Genomic DNA, 17400 nt, shown 5'->3' on the forward strand with positions numbered 1-17400 from the left:
GGGAGTGTTAAGAGATTATCTCCAGGGCTGCAGAAAGGTGAACTCCATTAGAATCGAGATAACTTCTTCGAGTTCTCTGCCACCTGTCCTCACTCCTTTGGTTGAGGGTAACTGTCTAAGCGACACCCACGCAAGAACTGGACGTGTCCCGGCGGGATGCAAAGCGCCAGTGACGGCCGGGGGCCTTTCGCGTTCCATGGAAGTGGTGAAGGCGAGCACCGAGTGCGAGTGGCCAGTAACGCCAGATGTAGCATCCTTCCACGCCCCGATGGCTCTAACTCCCGCACTAGAGCAGGGCGCACCGAGCGGGCCCGGGGAACAGGTTGAGGACCTTACGCCTTACTTAACTCCTGCAACTGCCAGGAGAAATGTCCGCCGAGGAGGGCGGAGCACAGATGAGGGGGCGGAGCGAGGAGGAAAGGGCGTGGCCCAGAGGACGACCGGGGAGGAGCAAGGGTGGAGGGGCGTGGCTCAGACTGTGAGTCGGGGCGGGACTCGGTCGGTGGGGCGGTGCGGGCGAGGCCCCGGGGCCCCGCCTCTCGCCGCAGGCGCGCCCGCCCCGCCTACCCGCTCCCCTCAGAGGTGGCCGCGGTGGAGCGCGGGGAGGGAGGGGAGAGCGGGTCACGACGCTGCGGGGGCGGGGATAACCCCTCACGTGGAGCAGATGAAAGGGCCGCGGCGCGACGGCCCGGGGAGCGGAGCGGAGCCTGCGACCCACAAAGCCGCCGCCGCCGCCGCCGCGATGGTGCTGTGAGGCGACCGCCCGCGCTCGGTCCTCCGCCGGCCCGCGACTATGCCCGGCCGCGCCCGCCCTCCGCGCCCTCCCGCCGCAGGACCATGAGGCCACGCTCGGGCGGGCGCCCAGGGGCCCCGGGCCGCCGCCGCCGTCGCCTCCGCCGCGGCCCCCGCGGCCGTCGCCTGCCGCCGCCGCCGCCGCTGCCGCTGCTTCTCGGGTTGCTGCTGGCGGCCGCGGGGCCCGGCGCGGTGCGGGCCAAGGAGACGGCGTTCGTGGAGGTGGTGCTGTTCGAGTCGAGCCCGAGCGGCGACTACACCACCCACACCACCGGCCTCACGGGCCGCTTCTCGCGGGCCGGGGCCATGCTCAGCGCCGAGGGCGAGATCGTGCAGGTAGCCACCCGGGCCCCGCGCTCCGTCGCCACAAGATGGCTCCGGGGGCTGCGCCCGCCGACCCCGCCGCGGGCTAGCGGGCGGGCGGGCGGGCGGGGGGGAGGCGCGGAGCCCGGCGGCATCCCTCCCGGGCGGGCGGGCTGGCGGGCGGGACGCGGCCTCCGGGGCACGGCGGCTGGGGCGAGCGCACGTGGGGGCTCGGCCTCCTCCGGTGGGTGCACCGCGCCGGGGTGGGGGTGGGGACGCTGGGCTGGGCATGGGCGCCGGGGCGGCACTCTGGAGTTGGCGGGACGTTTTTCCTCCCTCAGGTGAAAGTCCCGGGAACTACCTGTTGAATGCCAACTTTGCAAAGGCGAGAATTGAAGGGATGGAGCGCAGGGCTTTGCTTTCCATCGAGGTTTGCTCTGTTTTCGGGGCGACCAGGTTGCCGGGGTGCACATCTTCAGGTTTCTTTTCGCGGGGATCTACTGCCAGCCTTACCTGGACATTAACCGTCTGGCAGGGCCCTGGACAGGCAGCAGCAGGAAGGGGGTGCAGGCGGAGCTGGCTGCGGGGTGGGAATTGGGGGTGCACTGTAGTGTCGGTGGAAGGCAGCCTTCGCTGCTGCGTGCCTCAGATTACAGGGGATGAGAGAGACCGCAGGCTCGCCCCTGGGTCAAGGACTAATAAAGAAGAGGCCTGCAAGAAGAGGCCAGGGTCTCTCACTGACAGGGCCTCCTCCACCTTGCTCTAAATGGAAAAAAAAAAAAAAAGGTCTGCGTTCCAAAGGAAGCTGGCTCGGGAGAGCTCTAAGCTGTCCCCAGGCTTTGAGGAGGGACTCTCAACTGAAGTCTCTGCGGATGGATAGCTGCATAGATTTCCCGCTCCCTCGACCACGATTTTTATCAACTTGTTCTAGGGCCAGCGCACTTACGGCTGTTAGCAGGCGCACCTCTGGAGGGGTGATTTGATGCGGTTGGCTTGGCTTTGAGTCTTTTGGGACTGTAGAGGCCTGTAGCTTGGATCTTCAGTGCTTTGCACTTGGGTGTATTATGAAGAGAAAAGGGACTGCGTGGAATGACTCCATAGCCCCTATGAGTGTAGATAGACAGAAGGGTGAAGCTGCACCCAGGAGCTTTTGAGTTGCCAGTACTTTGTGACTCCTTAAAGGTGTGTGTCCTCCCACAGCTGGAGGAGGTCCTATGCCTGTGATTAAAAAAAAAAAAAGCATTGTTCTATGGTGCTCTTATTTCCCATCCAATCAATAGAAAGTGAAATGGACCGATTTCTGTGACTACAAATGTTGCTAAATGCTCTGGGGCTTCTTGCCCCTCCCCCTCCTCCCCCTTATAACGTTAGTGCTACTGTCATTAACACAAGCTTTAGAGCGAATGCTTTGCTGAAGATACCTAAGTATTTCTATTGCATGCTTTAAGAATAGTTTTGAGTCTTAAATCTTGCTTCTTGTGACTCCTTGTTTTTCTTTGAGGCTTTCACTGTTCCCTGATGGCTTTAGAAATGTTTGATTTACAGCCTTTGGTGGGGGTGGCAGCTGAGGGGGAGTATGTTTGAACGTGGCACTTCAGTTTTTGAAGGAGACTTTTGAAGTTTGAGATTTTTATCTGCAGTGTTTAAACTTGAGCCATTCTCTGTGGTAGTTTGTCTGGCTAGCTATCCATTATGCATAGTGCTGTGCTGTGCAGATATTCGTGGGCCCACCATTTAATACAAAATTAGCAGTTTAAACACACCATTTGTAACTATTTTATCCTGACAAGTAGAGAGATAATGTGTGACTTTGGCAGAAGGACTCTGTTCTCTTGAAAAGTTTTTGAAGCGCTTATCTAACTCTTTTGTAGCCTACTAGGCTACCACCTCCCTTCCAAATTAAGTCAACAATCGCTAAGGGAAAAAACCCCGACTTAAATGGTATTTAATAAGTTTACCTGTTAAGCAATCACTAATGGTGTCCTTAATTCCCTTATAACTGCACTACTATTGATGGGCTTATCTGAGCTCTCTGAGTAAATGGTTAGTCCTTGGTACACTCTATAGTTTTAATAACTTTGTTGTGGTCGTCAGTGTGTTGAACTCTGTGTCCACAGACAAGCACAGTGTGGCTTTCAGAACTGTGTGTGTGTACATAGGCTGGCATTCTTTTATTAGTTCTGTGACTGCTGCCAGACTGAAGGGACTGTTGTGGCTCCTGCCTACCGGCCCTGAAGTAAGTCTTGTAAGGAAGGTCAGTGTTTTAGGACTGCTGAAAGTGAATATAACTAGAGTATGTGCATTAAGAGTGTAGAAGAGGCAAAGCCAGTTTTTAATTTCAGATTAATTGTGTTTTCTAAGTACTCACTGAAATTTCGAAAACCACCTTTTGTTTTATCACTTGAAAAACTTCATGATTTGCTCTTTAATGTGTCTTGATCTTCCATTTTATTTTCTGATAACCAGAGCTCAATAGTAGCTTGTAGCATTGCTTTTGTTATTCCCAGTGTGGCTCTCTACAATATTGTTCTTAATTGGGAAGAGGAGAAAGAAGCTGTTTGAAAAGTCCTCTTTAAACATTTTAAGAAATATCTTGCAGTACTGATTTTTTTCCCCTATTACTTGCCAATGGGGTGGGGGTGGGGTTAGAAGGAGTGTGTGTGTGTGTGTGTGTGTGTGTGTGTGTGTGTGTGTGGTGTGTGTGTGTGTACACACAATAGGTACCTTATGGTCAGCCCAGGGACTTCTAGTTAGAATACTTGTTCAGTCTTTTGCATTGGTTAGGGTAGGAGGAAGCCTGGGTGAGTGTGTTTGCTTAGGAGTGGGGCTAGTAATTCAGACCTTGGTGTATTTTAGCTGTAAATAACTATCCCAAGGTCATTAGTTTAGTCTGTATGAAGACAGGGTTGTTTGTGTCTGTTTTGATTTTTTTTTCTTTCTATTTTGGTATTTCCAGTTGTGAAAATTGTGACCAGACATATTTGAGTATGAAATTTCTGCTTTTATTATCATGCAGCATTAGAGCCTGTTTGCATTGAAGCAGGTCAGGCATACATACAGTTAAGTGCTAGAAGAATTATACTTTAACTGTAGTGTTGAAGTATGGACCTTTAAATAGCTTTTAGATGTACTGGTACATATTTCATCTTTAAACCAGTATGTTGATATTAATGAAATTATTATCTGAAACTTTAAAACTTGGTGTGCAGTCCACATGGTTGGTTAAATAAGGGGCCTGATTAAACACTGGCTAGTGGTGTGTAGACTGGTTAAACAAACAAGAAAATTTGCATTGCTAGAAATGAAAGACTTTTAAAGTGGAAATGCCTATTTCTCCCATTGAGGTCAAATAGTTATAAACACTGAGAAGTTCACTTGTAGAAGGAGTTAGAATGACTGGTTCTGTGCAGTCTTAAAGTCGGTTACTCTGGCTCCCAGGTTAAATGGTTGATGGACTTCATGAAGAACTAAGGAAGTTCTGTTAGCTGTTAAAGCGTGAAAGGAGAGCTGCGTGGTGATTAGGTAGGCTGGGGAACTAAAGGTATCACAGAGAATAATTGTAGGAGGCTAATTCCTCTGCCTTGTTTCCCTGTCAGTGTGTTTTTACAGTTCAGCATTTGATCAAGCACTTTCTTTTCATCTCCATTTGAAGTTAACCTAATAGGCCGGCCTCCAAAAATTGACTTGGCCTAATAGAACAATTGCACGCTGACAGCTGACTTGGATTTACACAGAAGGGGCCTGCCGACCATCTTGTCAGATGGTCCTTTATAGGTTAAAAGCAAGCATTTCATTGTTGGGGGGGGGCAGGGGGAGGCTGGTAAATTCCTAGGATCTCTTCTCTGTTTTTATACCCTGAAATCTCATGGGAATTACCAGTGGTTCTGACTGACGATAGAGTAAGAGTGTGGAGGAAGCAGCCATGGCTCCATTGATGTACCTTTTTGTGTGTGCATGGGATCAAGCACATCACACTTACTCATTTCATCCTTCCATTCATAAAGAAATAGATACTAGGGCTGGAGAAATGACTCAGGGGTTAAGAGCACTGGTTGCTCTTCCAGAGGACTCGGGTTCAAGTCCCAGCACTTACATGACAGCTCACAATTGTCTATAACTCCAGTTCCAGGAAATCTGGTACCCTCACACAGACATACATGCAAGCAAAATACCATAAAGTACATGTAAAGTAAATGAATAAATAACTCATTAAAAGAAAGAATTAGATACTACTGTTTATGTTTTACAGAGGGAGAAACTAGGGCCAAGAGAGGCAAGTTTGTTTCTCTAACCTGATAGCTAGCAAATAATAAAGCCTGAACTGAAACTGTGGCCTGTCCTTGTTAGGATTTTGGCATTTAATTCAAATCTAATTTCTCATAATTTGTATTGGAGTTCTTTCAGGCCTGTGACACCCCCTCCCCCCAAATTATTCATACATTCTTGTGAATGGGTGTGTTCATTTTCCTGATAGCTTCTCAAGAGGAAAAGAGACGTTCCATCTAGTACTCGTTTGTGACTGGCTCAGCACTAAGGATTTGAATAGAGGGCCTAAAAGATAGCTCAGTGGACAAAGGTACTTGCTGTCCAGCTTAAGGAGCTAAATTTGAATTTTGAAACACACAAGGTAGAAGAGAACCAACTCCTGAAAGTTGTCTTGTGACTTCTGCATAGACCCTGTGGCACACGTGCCCTTCACATAAAAGTTTAAGAAAACAACAACAACAACAAAAAAGTTGAGTGAGGGAAATAGGTCACTCAGTCTGGCAGGAGTTGGCGGGAACTCTGCAGCTTTGCAAACCTCCATTGAACATATTTATTTGATAGAGGGCTATCAGAACCCTGTCCTGTAAAGAATAACTGCAGTGCTGCAGTCCTCTGAGATAGGCTCATGCACAGATGAGCAATAACCCTGCCCAGCTGAGTTTTGTTGTTTTTGTTTGTTTGTTTTCTTCACAGAACTGCACCGTCATGTTCATAGGCCTCTATATCCCAGCTGAATTTGTGCATCTGTGTCCTGCTAGTTCTCTGTCATCCTTGGGAGAGGAAAAAGTAACCACTCAGGAGATTTCCTGCATTTAGATGAAGTGCAAGAAGAGATGGAAATGAAGGATGTGAGATAGCAGAGGGTTAGACAAGTTTCTTTCTCCCATTCATCACGAAGCGAAGTGGAATAGCTGCAGAGCAGCTCCTGCCTTCTGCTGGGCCCAGATCTCAGGGAGACAAGTCTTCGTAGTCAAAGAACCAAGTGTGTGGGCTAAGACATACAGCTTAGTGGTACAGAGCACTTGCCTACCATGAGCAAAGCCCTGGGTTTCATCCCCAGCAATGGAAGAAAACAAAAGAACCAAATATAATGCTTTAATGCACTAGATTTTTTCTTCTTCTGAGACAGGGTTTCTCTGTGTATCCTTAGCTGTCCTGGACTCGCTTTGTAGACCAGGCTGGCCTTGAACTCACAGCGATCCACCTGCCTTTGCCTCCCGAGTGCTGGGATTAAAGACATGCGCCACCACTTTAATGCACTAGGTTTAATGCAAGGCTGGAAAGGTGGAGTGCCTTGTTTGGGACCTCTGGCAAGGGTAGGGACAACCATGATTAACATTTAATTCCTCCAACTGCCAGGCTTAGAGCCTCTCTGTTCACACTGGTACCACTGGGAATTGTCTCATGGAAGAGCAGGTGCAAAAAATATAGCTTATGATTAAATAAGGAAAACCAGACATTCTTTAGTTATATATTGAGTGTAAGTGTTGCTTTTCTCCTGGTTAACTTAAAATTTTCTTTTTAGTATTGTTCTCTGGCAAAGTTTTTAAAAAGTAGCTATCAGGAAGCCAGGCAGTGATGGTACATGCCTTTAATCTCAGCAGAAACAGGTGGATATCTTGAGTTTGAGGTCAGCCTGGTCAATAGATTGAGTTCCAGGACAGCCAGAACTGCACAGAAAAACGCTGTCTCAAAAAACGAAACAAAACAATAATGTGGCCACCAGGGACTGAGAAGATGGCTCAGTGGGTAAAGCGCCTGTAGTGTAAGCCTGGGGACCTGAGTTCAGATCCGCAGGACCCAGTGAGAAGCTGTGCAGGGGTACATGCTTGTGCTCTCTGTGCTGGGAAGGTTTGGGGTTGTTGGTCAGCCAGGTGAACTGAATCAACAAGCTCTAGGTTCAGGGAGAGACCCTGTTTCAAAAACTAAGATAGAGGGCAGCTGAGGAGGTACCCAACATTGACCTCTGATACTCAAAGTCACATCTAACATGTGCGCACACATACAAGAAGTAGCTGCTAACGCAGCCCGGCACTGTGTCTTTGGGCGCACATCTCTTATTCCAAATACTTAGGAGACTAAGGCGGGAAGATCGCAGGAGTCAGGAGTCTCAGGCTAACCTGTACAGCATAGTGAGACATACAAAAGGCAACAAGAACAAGCAAACCAGGTGCTGTGCTGCACCTGGGAGACAGGCAGGCAGAACTCTGTGAGTTCGAGGCCAGTCTGGTCTTCAAAGCAAGTCCGGGACAGCCAAGGCTCCACAGAGAAACCCTGTCTTTGTGTGTGTGTGTGTGTGTGTGTGTGTGTGTGTGTGTGTGTGTGTGTGTGTGTAGGACAGCAAAACCCAAGCCAAACAAAAGCTACTAATGTTCAAATGCTTGCCATGTAAGTGCTTTGTTTTGATTTTAAAAGACATGGTTGATGGCGGTTTTTACATTAGGAAGTCAGTAGCAAAGTGGTAAAGTCACCCGTGACAGTCACTGAGCAGGTCGGTAGCAGATCAGATTCAAACCCATCTTACTGATCCTGAGACATATTTTGTTTTCCTGAGGCTGCCTCACATGGCACTGTTTTGTGATAAGGTTGTGTGGACTGATGTTGGAATTCAGATTTGGGTTTAAACTTAGAACCATTGGCTGAGAAATGTGTTTGTAATTTCAACGGAGAAAACCCCCTAGCAATCAGATAAATGTTTCTTTCTTGTCACTTTCTCCAGCTCCCACAATCAAAGAAAGCTCATTCCAACTTTTTTTTTCCTAGAGCCAGGCTGCCAAGTTATGAAGACAGTGACTGAAGTATCTAGCTGTCTCTTGATGGCACTTACGCTGCTGTGGTCTGCTGGCAGGGCTGGAGTGGCTGCCGCAGCCTGGCCTTTAGAGGGACGTCTGATGGGAGACACACCTCCTTTCTGTGGCTGACTTTTCAGAGCCATTCAGGAGTCAGAACCACTTTCTTCAGGGAGAGTATGTGCCATGTACATTGCCTGTTGATTAAAAGACTGCAAGAACCCGAGGCTGTGGACTGTCCCTGCTTTTTTTATTGGCAGAATTAAGCAGTGCCCTGTGTTCACAAGACCCTGGACAGGGCCTATAGGGTACTGCGGGGTCTCTGGGAGAGTTTGGTTCTGGTGCTGAGTTTGGGCTAGGCAAGCCGTTGTATGGTACAGCATGGTATGTGGGATTTGAGCAATCTGGCCCTTTTCAACTAATTTTTACCTATCTTTGAGGTTAATGCTGATAAACCTTTTGTGGAGAAGTGCCTTTGTACCTGTCTGACAGAAAGGTAGGAGGCAAAGAGTGGAGGCTCTTTGTTCTGTTTGTAGGCTGAACTAGATGTCTTAAAATCTTGCTTTTAGCAGCTCTGTTGACTTACGATAATGTGAAAAGAACAAGGTCAGCAGGCCCATTGTGGTTCAAAGGAGAGCCTTTTATATTATTACTCTTAAGACATTGTAAGAGTTGATATTAATTCCCTTCTCTGTTCAGCAGCCAGGGTGATATGGTTATTTAGAAACTGAATATGTGAGTTGACTGGGTGAAAGTAAACTTTGATGACATTAGAAGTCTGATGAGAAAATGTTGGAATGATAACTTCTGGCCTCCTGAGGGCTGTTGCATTTTGAAACTGTAAGAGTAAGGATGGCTAGATTTTCAGTACATGTAAAGATCCCATCTGGTCCCATAAGGGCTGATTGAAACACAGATTTTATGAGACTGGGGGGATGACTTAGTTGGTAAAGTGTTTGCCATGCAAGCACAAGGATCTGAGCTTGGATGCACAGCACGCCTTGTATGTGTAATCCCAGTGCCGGCAAGGAGAGACAGGCAGATTCCTGGAGTTCACAGGCCAGCCTAGCTGAATAGATGAAACCTTGTCTCAGAGAAAATGGAGAGTAACTGGGGAAGACACCACCCCAATGTTGACATCTGGCTTCCATGTACTTGTACAAATTTAAGAACATGTACAAGTATCTATCACACACACAAAATAAAATTTTATTATAAAATACTTGAGAAATACAGAAATTTATGAAAAAGAAAAGCTTATTTATGTATTGGTTTCCCTATGAACTGATTGAGATTTTAAGGAAAATTGGAAAAGCATAGTGGTGATAGGCCTTTGTCTACTTTGAGTATTTAGTTGCTATTAAATATTCTGAAACAAGACAGGCGTGGTGGTGCACGCCTATAATCCCAGTACTCAGGAGGCAGAGGCTGGTGGATCACTGTGAGTTCGAGGCCAGCCTGGTCCACAAAGAAAGTCTAGGACAGCCAAGGCTACACAGGGAAACCCTTTCTCGAAAAACAAAACAACAACAAAATATTCCGAAACATTTTCAGAGACCATGTCACAAGTTACTGTTTTCTGTTATAAGTCATACTATCAGGGAGATCCTTAAGAGGTTCTTGCAGACATGTTCAGATTGCTCTGCAGAAGGCTTGTTTTAGTTTATACCTTACCAGTCAACATGTGTGGCGAACAGGAACTTGTGGTACATATATGTTTCTTTAAAAGTAGTATAAATAAACCAGAACTTGCTAAGGAGGAAATCTGAATGTTCCTGTCGTTTAGTAAATAGCAAATGTGGCTCTTTTCCCTGTTGGCATTCTGAGAGTTAGCTGGTTCTGCATGAAGTCTGTGCTGTTGGTGGCCTCTGAGTGCTTCCCTTACGGGTGTCTGTGAGCTTGATTCTGGAGCTGCAGGTCGTGCTCCTCTTGGGCAGGGGCAAGGTGGCTGTGCACTCCAAATTGGCTGAGCTTGGAGGTTTGGAGACTACAGGATGCGGGAGCTTGGTACTCAGTGGGTGCTGTTGCCTTGGATGTTTTCTTCTAGGCCTGTTTATCATTGAGTAGCTCTCTGCTTATGAGCAATGTGGGTTCAGTGAAGGCCAAAGGAATCTGACCTTGAATTCTAAGAGACACTTGGAATTGTCAGTTATTGGTAAGCAGATAGAGTCAAGCATCAGCCACTCAGGAGTGTGTTTGTAAAGCAGATCTGTGGGCTGAAGCAACTTCTAGAAAAGTGGTTTTCCAGCCAGGCGTGGTGGCGCACGCCTGTAATCCCAGCACTCGGGAGGCAGAGGCAGGAGGATCGCTGTGAGTTCGAGGCCAGCCTGGACTACAAAGTGACTCCAGGACAGCCAAGGCTAACACAGAGAGAGACCTTGTCTCAAAAAACCAGAAAAGAAAAGTGGTTTTCCTTAAATGTCTAGAAATTGTACTAGCTCTTAGTGAGAAATGGCAACACCTGGCAACACCAGGTCATAGTCCCATAGTAGAGGACCAGCTCTTCTTTGAGTGGGTCGGGAACCATCCAGTTCATAAGTCCCTATGAGTTGTCCAGCCTGTGATGGACTTTGTAAGCCTTTCTGTCTCTGGAACTTCTGAAGTTATATTCTAAAGGTGTGTGTTACATTTCCATCACTGGACCCCAGGAACCCCATACTGTGTTCTTGGAGAAAGCCTCACTGGCCCTAATGTGACCAGAAGTATTCCTTTCCCCCCCAAAACCACTACTTACACCCCATAGCCAAGGCTAGCCTCAAACTCCTGATCCTCCCATCCCTAGTGCTGGTGCTACAGATGTCCTACCTTGAACTCACAACATCCACCTGCCTCTGCCTCCCAAGTGCTGGGATTAAAGGCTCGGGCCACCACGCCCGGCTGGAGTGAGTGCGTGTGCGCACACGTGTACATGGCCCCTCTCCTTCCCTCTCTCTCTCTCTCTCTTTTGGGACAGTCTTACTGTAAGTCAGGCTGGTCTCTAACTGGGACTCGCGATGTAGCAGAGGAGGACTTCAAATTCCTGACCTAGCTTTTTCCTCCCAAGTATGGGGATTATAGGCATACCCACTATTTGTTTTGGATTATCTTTTTTCCTCTACCTTTCCTTCCCTCCCATTTTTCTATCCTTATAGGACTGGGCATTTAACTGAGGACCCTAAGGACTCTACCATTAAGCTAAATTCTCAACCCATTATTGGAGTTTTGTGAGATTGAAATCTTGGAGCCATTTAGCCTGTTTGTAGGGATCTTCTTCCCCCATCCTCTGCTTAAAAAAAAAAAAAGGCCTGCATGCATGTGGGCGCCTGGTGTCTTCTGAGTTTCAGAAGAGGGTATTAGGTCCCTTGGGACTGGTGCAGATGGCTACCAGCCACCGAGTGAGTTCTAGGAAATGAACCCTCTGTAAGAGCTGCCAGTGCTCCTAACTGCTCAGCCAGCGCTCCAGCCTTGTTTTTATTTTTATTTTTTGAGTTTATGTCTTACTCTATAATCCACGCTGCCTTGGGATTTACAGTGTAGCTCAGGCTCACCTTAAACTCGTAGCAGTCCTCCTGCTTCAGTCTCCCAAGTACTGGGATCATAGGCATGAGTCACCATGTTCAGGTTCTCCTTCTTTCCTCCCTTCCTCCCTTCCTCCCTTCCTCCCTCCCTCCTCCCTTCCTTTTTCTGAGACAGAGTTTCTCTGTATAGCCTTGCCTATCCTGGATTTGTAGACCAGGCTGGTCTTGAACTCACAGAGATCAGCCTGCCTCTGCCTCCCTAGTGCTGGGTGGGATTAAAGGAGTGTGCCACCACACCCGGCCTGGTTTTGCTTTCTTTTAGTTACAAGAGATACACTAAAGTTGCCTTGTACATGTTATGACCCATTTCTCCTTTAGCAAAAGGGAACTGTGAATAAGGGTTTAAGAGAGGTTGGGCTGAGGGCTCCCTTACAGTGTTCTTTCTTAGAACAGGGTTCTACTTTGGCTCAGTTCCAGGAAATCTCTAATGAGCCTGAAGCTTTAGGGTCCCTAGTGCACTTTGACTTTTATTGTCTTTATTCTTCTCTTCTGGGAGTGGATTCTGCTCTAGAAGGCATTCTACCATTTAAGGGGGTCTTGGTTGCCAGAGCTTGTCTATACTTGACACAAAATACTTTTCTTTATACCTAATGTGCATTTTTCTTTAAGTGCACTTGACATTGTGTATTTTATCAGTTTTTTGGAACCCCCCCCCCAAGACTATTACTGGGTACACAGAAACTTGGCCTCTTTTTAAAAATACCTCAGTCTTGGAGTAGATGGTGAGCAGACAGGCTAGTTGCATGTAAAGAATGTTGCAGGCTTGATTAGCAAAACTTTCAAAGTGTAAATCAAGTTAGTTTGGGATTAAGTCACTGCAAAAGGTGTCCTCAGGATGATGTTTGGCTTGCCCTGCCTCCTGTTGACTTTACTACTTCTGTTAAACCTCAAACACACAGTGATCCACCTGCCTCTGCCTCCCAACTGCTGGGATTATAGGCGCGCGCCACCACGCCTGGCTTAAAGATATATTTTTAGGGGCTGGAGAGATGGCCCTGCTGTTAAAAGCACTGGTTGCTCATCGTGAGGTCCTGAGTTCAATTCCCAGCAACCACATGGTGGCTCACAACCATCTATAATGAAATCTGATGCCCTCTTCTGGCATGTGGTCGTACATGCAAATAGAGTGCATATATACACAAATAAATCTTTAAAAAAAGATAGATTTGCCGGGCGTGGTGGCGCATGCCTTTAATCCCAGCACTCGGGAGGCAGAGGCAGGCGGATCGCTGTGAGTTCGAGGCCAGCCTGGTCTACAAAGTGAGTCCAGGATGGCCAAGGCTACATAGAGAAACCCTGTCTCGAAAAACCAAAAAAAAAAAAAAAAAAAAAAAAAAAAAAAAAAAAAAAAAAAAGATAGATTTTTATTATTTTGAATTATGTGTTCTTGTTGGTGAGTGCATGTGTGCATATGCCTTTGGAGGCTGGAGCTGTCAAATCCCCTGGAGCTAATGAGCTGCCTGAGGTGCCTGCTAGGAACCCTCTGCAACACTGGTGCATCTCTTAACTGCTGAACCATCTTTCCAGTTCTGACCTCATGTTTTGACCTATAATGTCTAAGTCTCCTCTTACTCCCTTCCTTTCCCTTCCCACCACATTTATCTTACTGCAGTAACTTCTGATCACATCAGCCCTTGGTCAAAAATCCTTGATTGCTGTTGTAGGAAGGATGGGTCCTGGGCTTGCTTTCACCTGTGCTGTCCTGCCCATTGCCCTCCTGCTGAAAACATCTGTGTGTCAGCATTCCTGCCCCTTCGATTTTTTTTTTAAAACCCTCTCCTAGCTCCCAGGTGAAACCAAAACTTCTAGTCCTTCCCATTGAGTGCCTTCTAGCCCCACTGGCATGGCCTTTAAGCCAGAACATTCCATCCCTTTGTGCTTTGCGTGCACAACTTTAAGATAATTACTGAACTGAAACGCTTCTAGATGTAGTACTTTGGGATAGCATGGAAAGGGGAATGTTAGTGTAGGAAAAGACAGCCTGTGACAGAGAACTGTCCGTGACTGTAGAAACTATTCATAAGCAGTTTTTAGACATGGGTGTGTCCTAGGCTATTCCAAATAGTTGGGGTAGACCAGACTCTTAAAATAATTTCACCTTACTGGGCATGGTAGCATTTTCCTGTGATCCTAGCATGAAGGATGTTGCAGGAGAAAGCTCATGAGTTGAGGCTAGCTATGTCAAAGCCAGTCAACCAACAAACAAAAACCAATCATTATCCAAATAAACCCTCCACTTTGCTTGTGCTGTCTTTGACACCCTCTATCTCCTCCCAGCCTAGAATGTGACTGCCTTGGGCATGTGTTGTGAACTTGTTTGAGAAGCAAGCATCTCAGCCTGACTCTAGACTTTAAGGATGTATTTATTTAAATTAGTATGATATTTTAGTGTTATTTACTCACTAAGCTTAAAAACAACAACAAAACCTATTACTTTGGGGAAACTGCTCCTGAGTGACCTGCCATTAGCAGCTATATGTGAGTCCTTATATGTATGCTGTATGCTCCTTCAAACATTTTTGCCCCTTTGGAAGATGTCATAGACCTTAGTCAGAGGATGGCAGGCCGAGCATGGTGGCACACGCCTTTAATCTCAGCACTCAGGAGGTGAGGCAGGCCGATCTCTGTTAGTGCTAAGCTAGGTTGGTCTACAGAGTGAGTCCAGGACATCAAGGGCTGTTATATAGAGAAACTCTGTTGAGGGATAGTGCGGTAGGCAAAAAAACAAAAAACAAACAAACAAACAAACAAAAAAACCCAAAGGATGACAGTAGTGTTTCCAAGGAGGTCTGTTGACTATGTATTAGACTTCAATTTCAATTTAATTGTTTTCACTCTGTGAGGCCTCTGTAATATTCAGAAAATTATGAAGTTATTGCTTAATTGTTCTTGTTGGCTTGCTAAGGTCTTTTTTCTGTTTCTCTTGCTGTTTTTTATGGGATAGTGTGGGTTACAGGGATATCAGTGTTTTCAGGACTACTTCAGAAGCAATCTAGTGTGCTGTGTTTTAGTTGTGTTAAAGGATTTTTATAGCTGCTTTTCTGTGGCATGTCTTCTCCAGATATGTTCCAGTGCCCATCAGTAAATGCTATCCTTGCTCTAGTTAGTAAATAAACAGATAATACATAGTTTTGAAGTTTTGGTGTTACTAGATTTTAATGTCTAGGGCACATATGTACTGGTTTGTGGTGTTGAATGTGCAGTGCGGGTGATTTCAGGTTGCAGAGGCAGTGGTAGCTTTTGTATTTCCTGATCCTTAGAGTTAATTTTACAGTCTCAACATTGCATCACTGTAGGTTCTCACATTAAGTGAATATTTATGTTGAGCTGTATTCTATACAAATGTGGGGCTTTTTTTTTTTAAGCTTGATTATAGCTTGCTATATACTGTGGCCAGGAGTGCCCTACAGACAACAGAGTTGGCACACGTCTCAGCATGCCAAGCCCCAGCGGATGTGGTTAGAGACCATGGTGACTGGCCTTGGTTGCCATGCCAACTTACTTTTTGGAAAGAGAGACTCTAAAACAGTTCATGGTGTGGAGGCAGAATAGTTTTGAATATTTCAAGTCAAGTGATTCCCTTCATAGAGATTCAGAAAGCTTTAGAGATCAATTCGATTACATATATACATATATATAATGTGTTTGAGTGTTTTGCCTGCATGTATATCTGTGTGCCATGTGCATCCCTGTTGCCCTTGGGGGTCAGAAGAGGATGTCAGATCTGCCGGAGCCAGAGTTTCAGATGGTTGTGATCTACCGTGTAGGTGCTGGGAATTGAACACAGGCCTCTGGAAGAACAGCCAGTGCTCTTACTGGTGAGCCGTCATTGAAGCCCTGAAAGCCTTGGAATTCTTTTTGCATACTTGACAGCATTAAATTAATCTTCTTTTGCAAGCTTGTTTTAATTGTCCTTTTACAAATCTGGGAATGATCAAATTGACTTTCTGATTAATGTGTGTCTTATTTGTTGGGGTAAATGTGGAATCTCCTATAGTTAATATTATGAATCCTCTCTTCTCACCCCCTACAATATCCTTGTCCTCTGGTACCACTAACTTAGTTATCAGTGTGTGCGAAAAGAGGGGATAGAACAGGAAAAAGGGTGGACGGGCTCCTTATTTTTATTTCTTCCATTACCTCCTGCACCAGAGGCTTTCCTGGTTCTCTTTTCTGGTGTATCAGTAACCACCATGGCTGTAGTTGGAATGCTTTTTGAGTTAAGGTCTCTGTGGCTTGACCTTTGTGGCCTGGAATTCATTATGCAACCAAGGCTGGCCTTGCATGTCGATCCTCCTGCCTCACCCTGCCTAGTAGCTGGGATTACAGGCATCTCCTACCAGACCTGGCTATATATACATGGGATCTTAGATGTTGGCAGAGAAAGCTAAGATTTGGGATAAACTACAATGCAGATGGTGCCCTTCATGGCACTTAATGTCAGAGGGGGAATTGATCAGGCCTAGGAAGCCAGATAGAATCCAAGAGTGCAGGTAGGGAATAGGTAGCACTTGCTACAAGAGGGCTGACAGTCACTGGAGGCTACACCCTGTCCAGGTTCAACAGCTCAGGCAGTTTGGTGTATGGAGGCTTTTGTCCTTAAGTCTCATCACCACTTGGATTGCTGTAACAGAATCTACTCTGACACTCCATTAGAATGAAACACCTTGCCCAAAGGGCCTCTGTGCAGATTACAAGAAGCTAGCTATTTTGGGTTTAGGATAAGGACAGATGTGCAAAACATCCCTCAGAGTTGTGCAGTGCTCAGGCTGGGCGTACCTCTCCCTGTGGCTGATGTTGCACTTGACTATGAGTTGTCACTTCTGCAACACTTCTTTGCAGTCTGGTTTGCTGCTTCTGATTTCTGAGGTTCCTTCCTAGAAAACCAGGGAACTGTATATATAAAGTGAGGAAAGAGGTAACAAGGGGGTGTCAGAGATTTAGTATGTAGAGTCTTGGCATCTGCTTTGTCTACTTCTTGAAGTATGTTGTGCCAAATTTTCGAATCTGGGCTGACTAATGAGTGGGATCCTTAGAATTTGGGAACATATTTTATGTTATTTCGGGTTTTTGAGAAAGGGTCTTACTATGTAGCTCTGGCTGTCCTGGAACTCAGAGACCCACCTGTCTCTGCTTCCAAAGTGCTGGGATTGAAGATGTGCACTGTCAAACCAGTCTGAAATACTTTGTTTGTTTTGTTTTTCAAGGCAGGGGTTCTCTATGTAATAGCCCTGGCAGTCCTGGAACTCACTCTGTAGACCAGGCTGGCCTCAAACTCAAGAGATCCACCTGCCCCTGCCTCCCGAGTGCTGGGATTTAAGACATGCACCACCATGGCTGGTGGAAATACATAGTCTTAATCATTCATTTGTAAGTTAATTTTTGCACTATAATCTGATTTGTATGTAAAGCCTTTTAGTTCTTGGTAACTATGACAGTTAGCTAGCAGTATCTGAAGACTTGGAAGGATGCCTACATCATTAGTACTAGTAGCTGTTGGATCAGTGTTTGCCAGGTTCCTCATAATGTATTGTGAGCGAGCTCTGTAGAGTTCTGCAGTTCTGTGTTTCCTTCGATAAAGGGAAAGACTGCTCTATGCCTTCTCTGGAGGCCAGGCGGCCTGGGTCTACATTCTTTTTTTTTTTTTTTTTTTTGGTTTGGTTTTGTTTTTTGGTTTTCCAAGACAGTTTCTC

General features: G+C 46.4%; 1 protein-coding gene across 1 annotated transcript in view; it reads left to right on the forward strand.

Annotated features, from left to right (window-relative positions):
* Positions 1-837: 837 nt before the first annotated feature.
* The window catches only part of ZNRF3 (zinc and ring finger 3), a gene marked incomplete at its 5' end in the record, with an annotated part of 153709 nt that continues 137146 nt past the window's right edge, over positions 838-17400 (forward strand). The window contains one exon of the mRNA XM_084798692.1: positions 838-1128. Coding sequence (XP_084654818.1) covers positions 838-1128 — 291 coding nt within the window. The remainder of the gene's footprint in view (positions 1129-17400) is intronic.

Source organism: Acomys minous (assembly GCF_964271855.1).
Source record: "Acomys minous genome assembly, chromosome: 10".
In the NCBI taxonomy this organism is placed as follows: Eukaryota; Metazoa; Chordata; class Mammalia; order Rodentia; family Muridae; genus Acomys; species Acomys minous.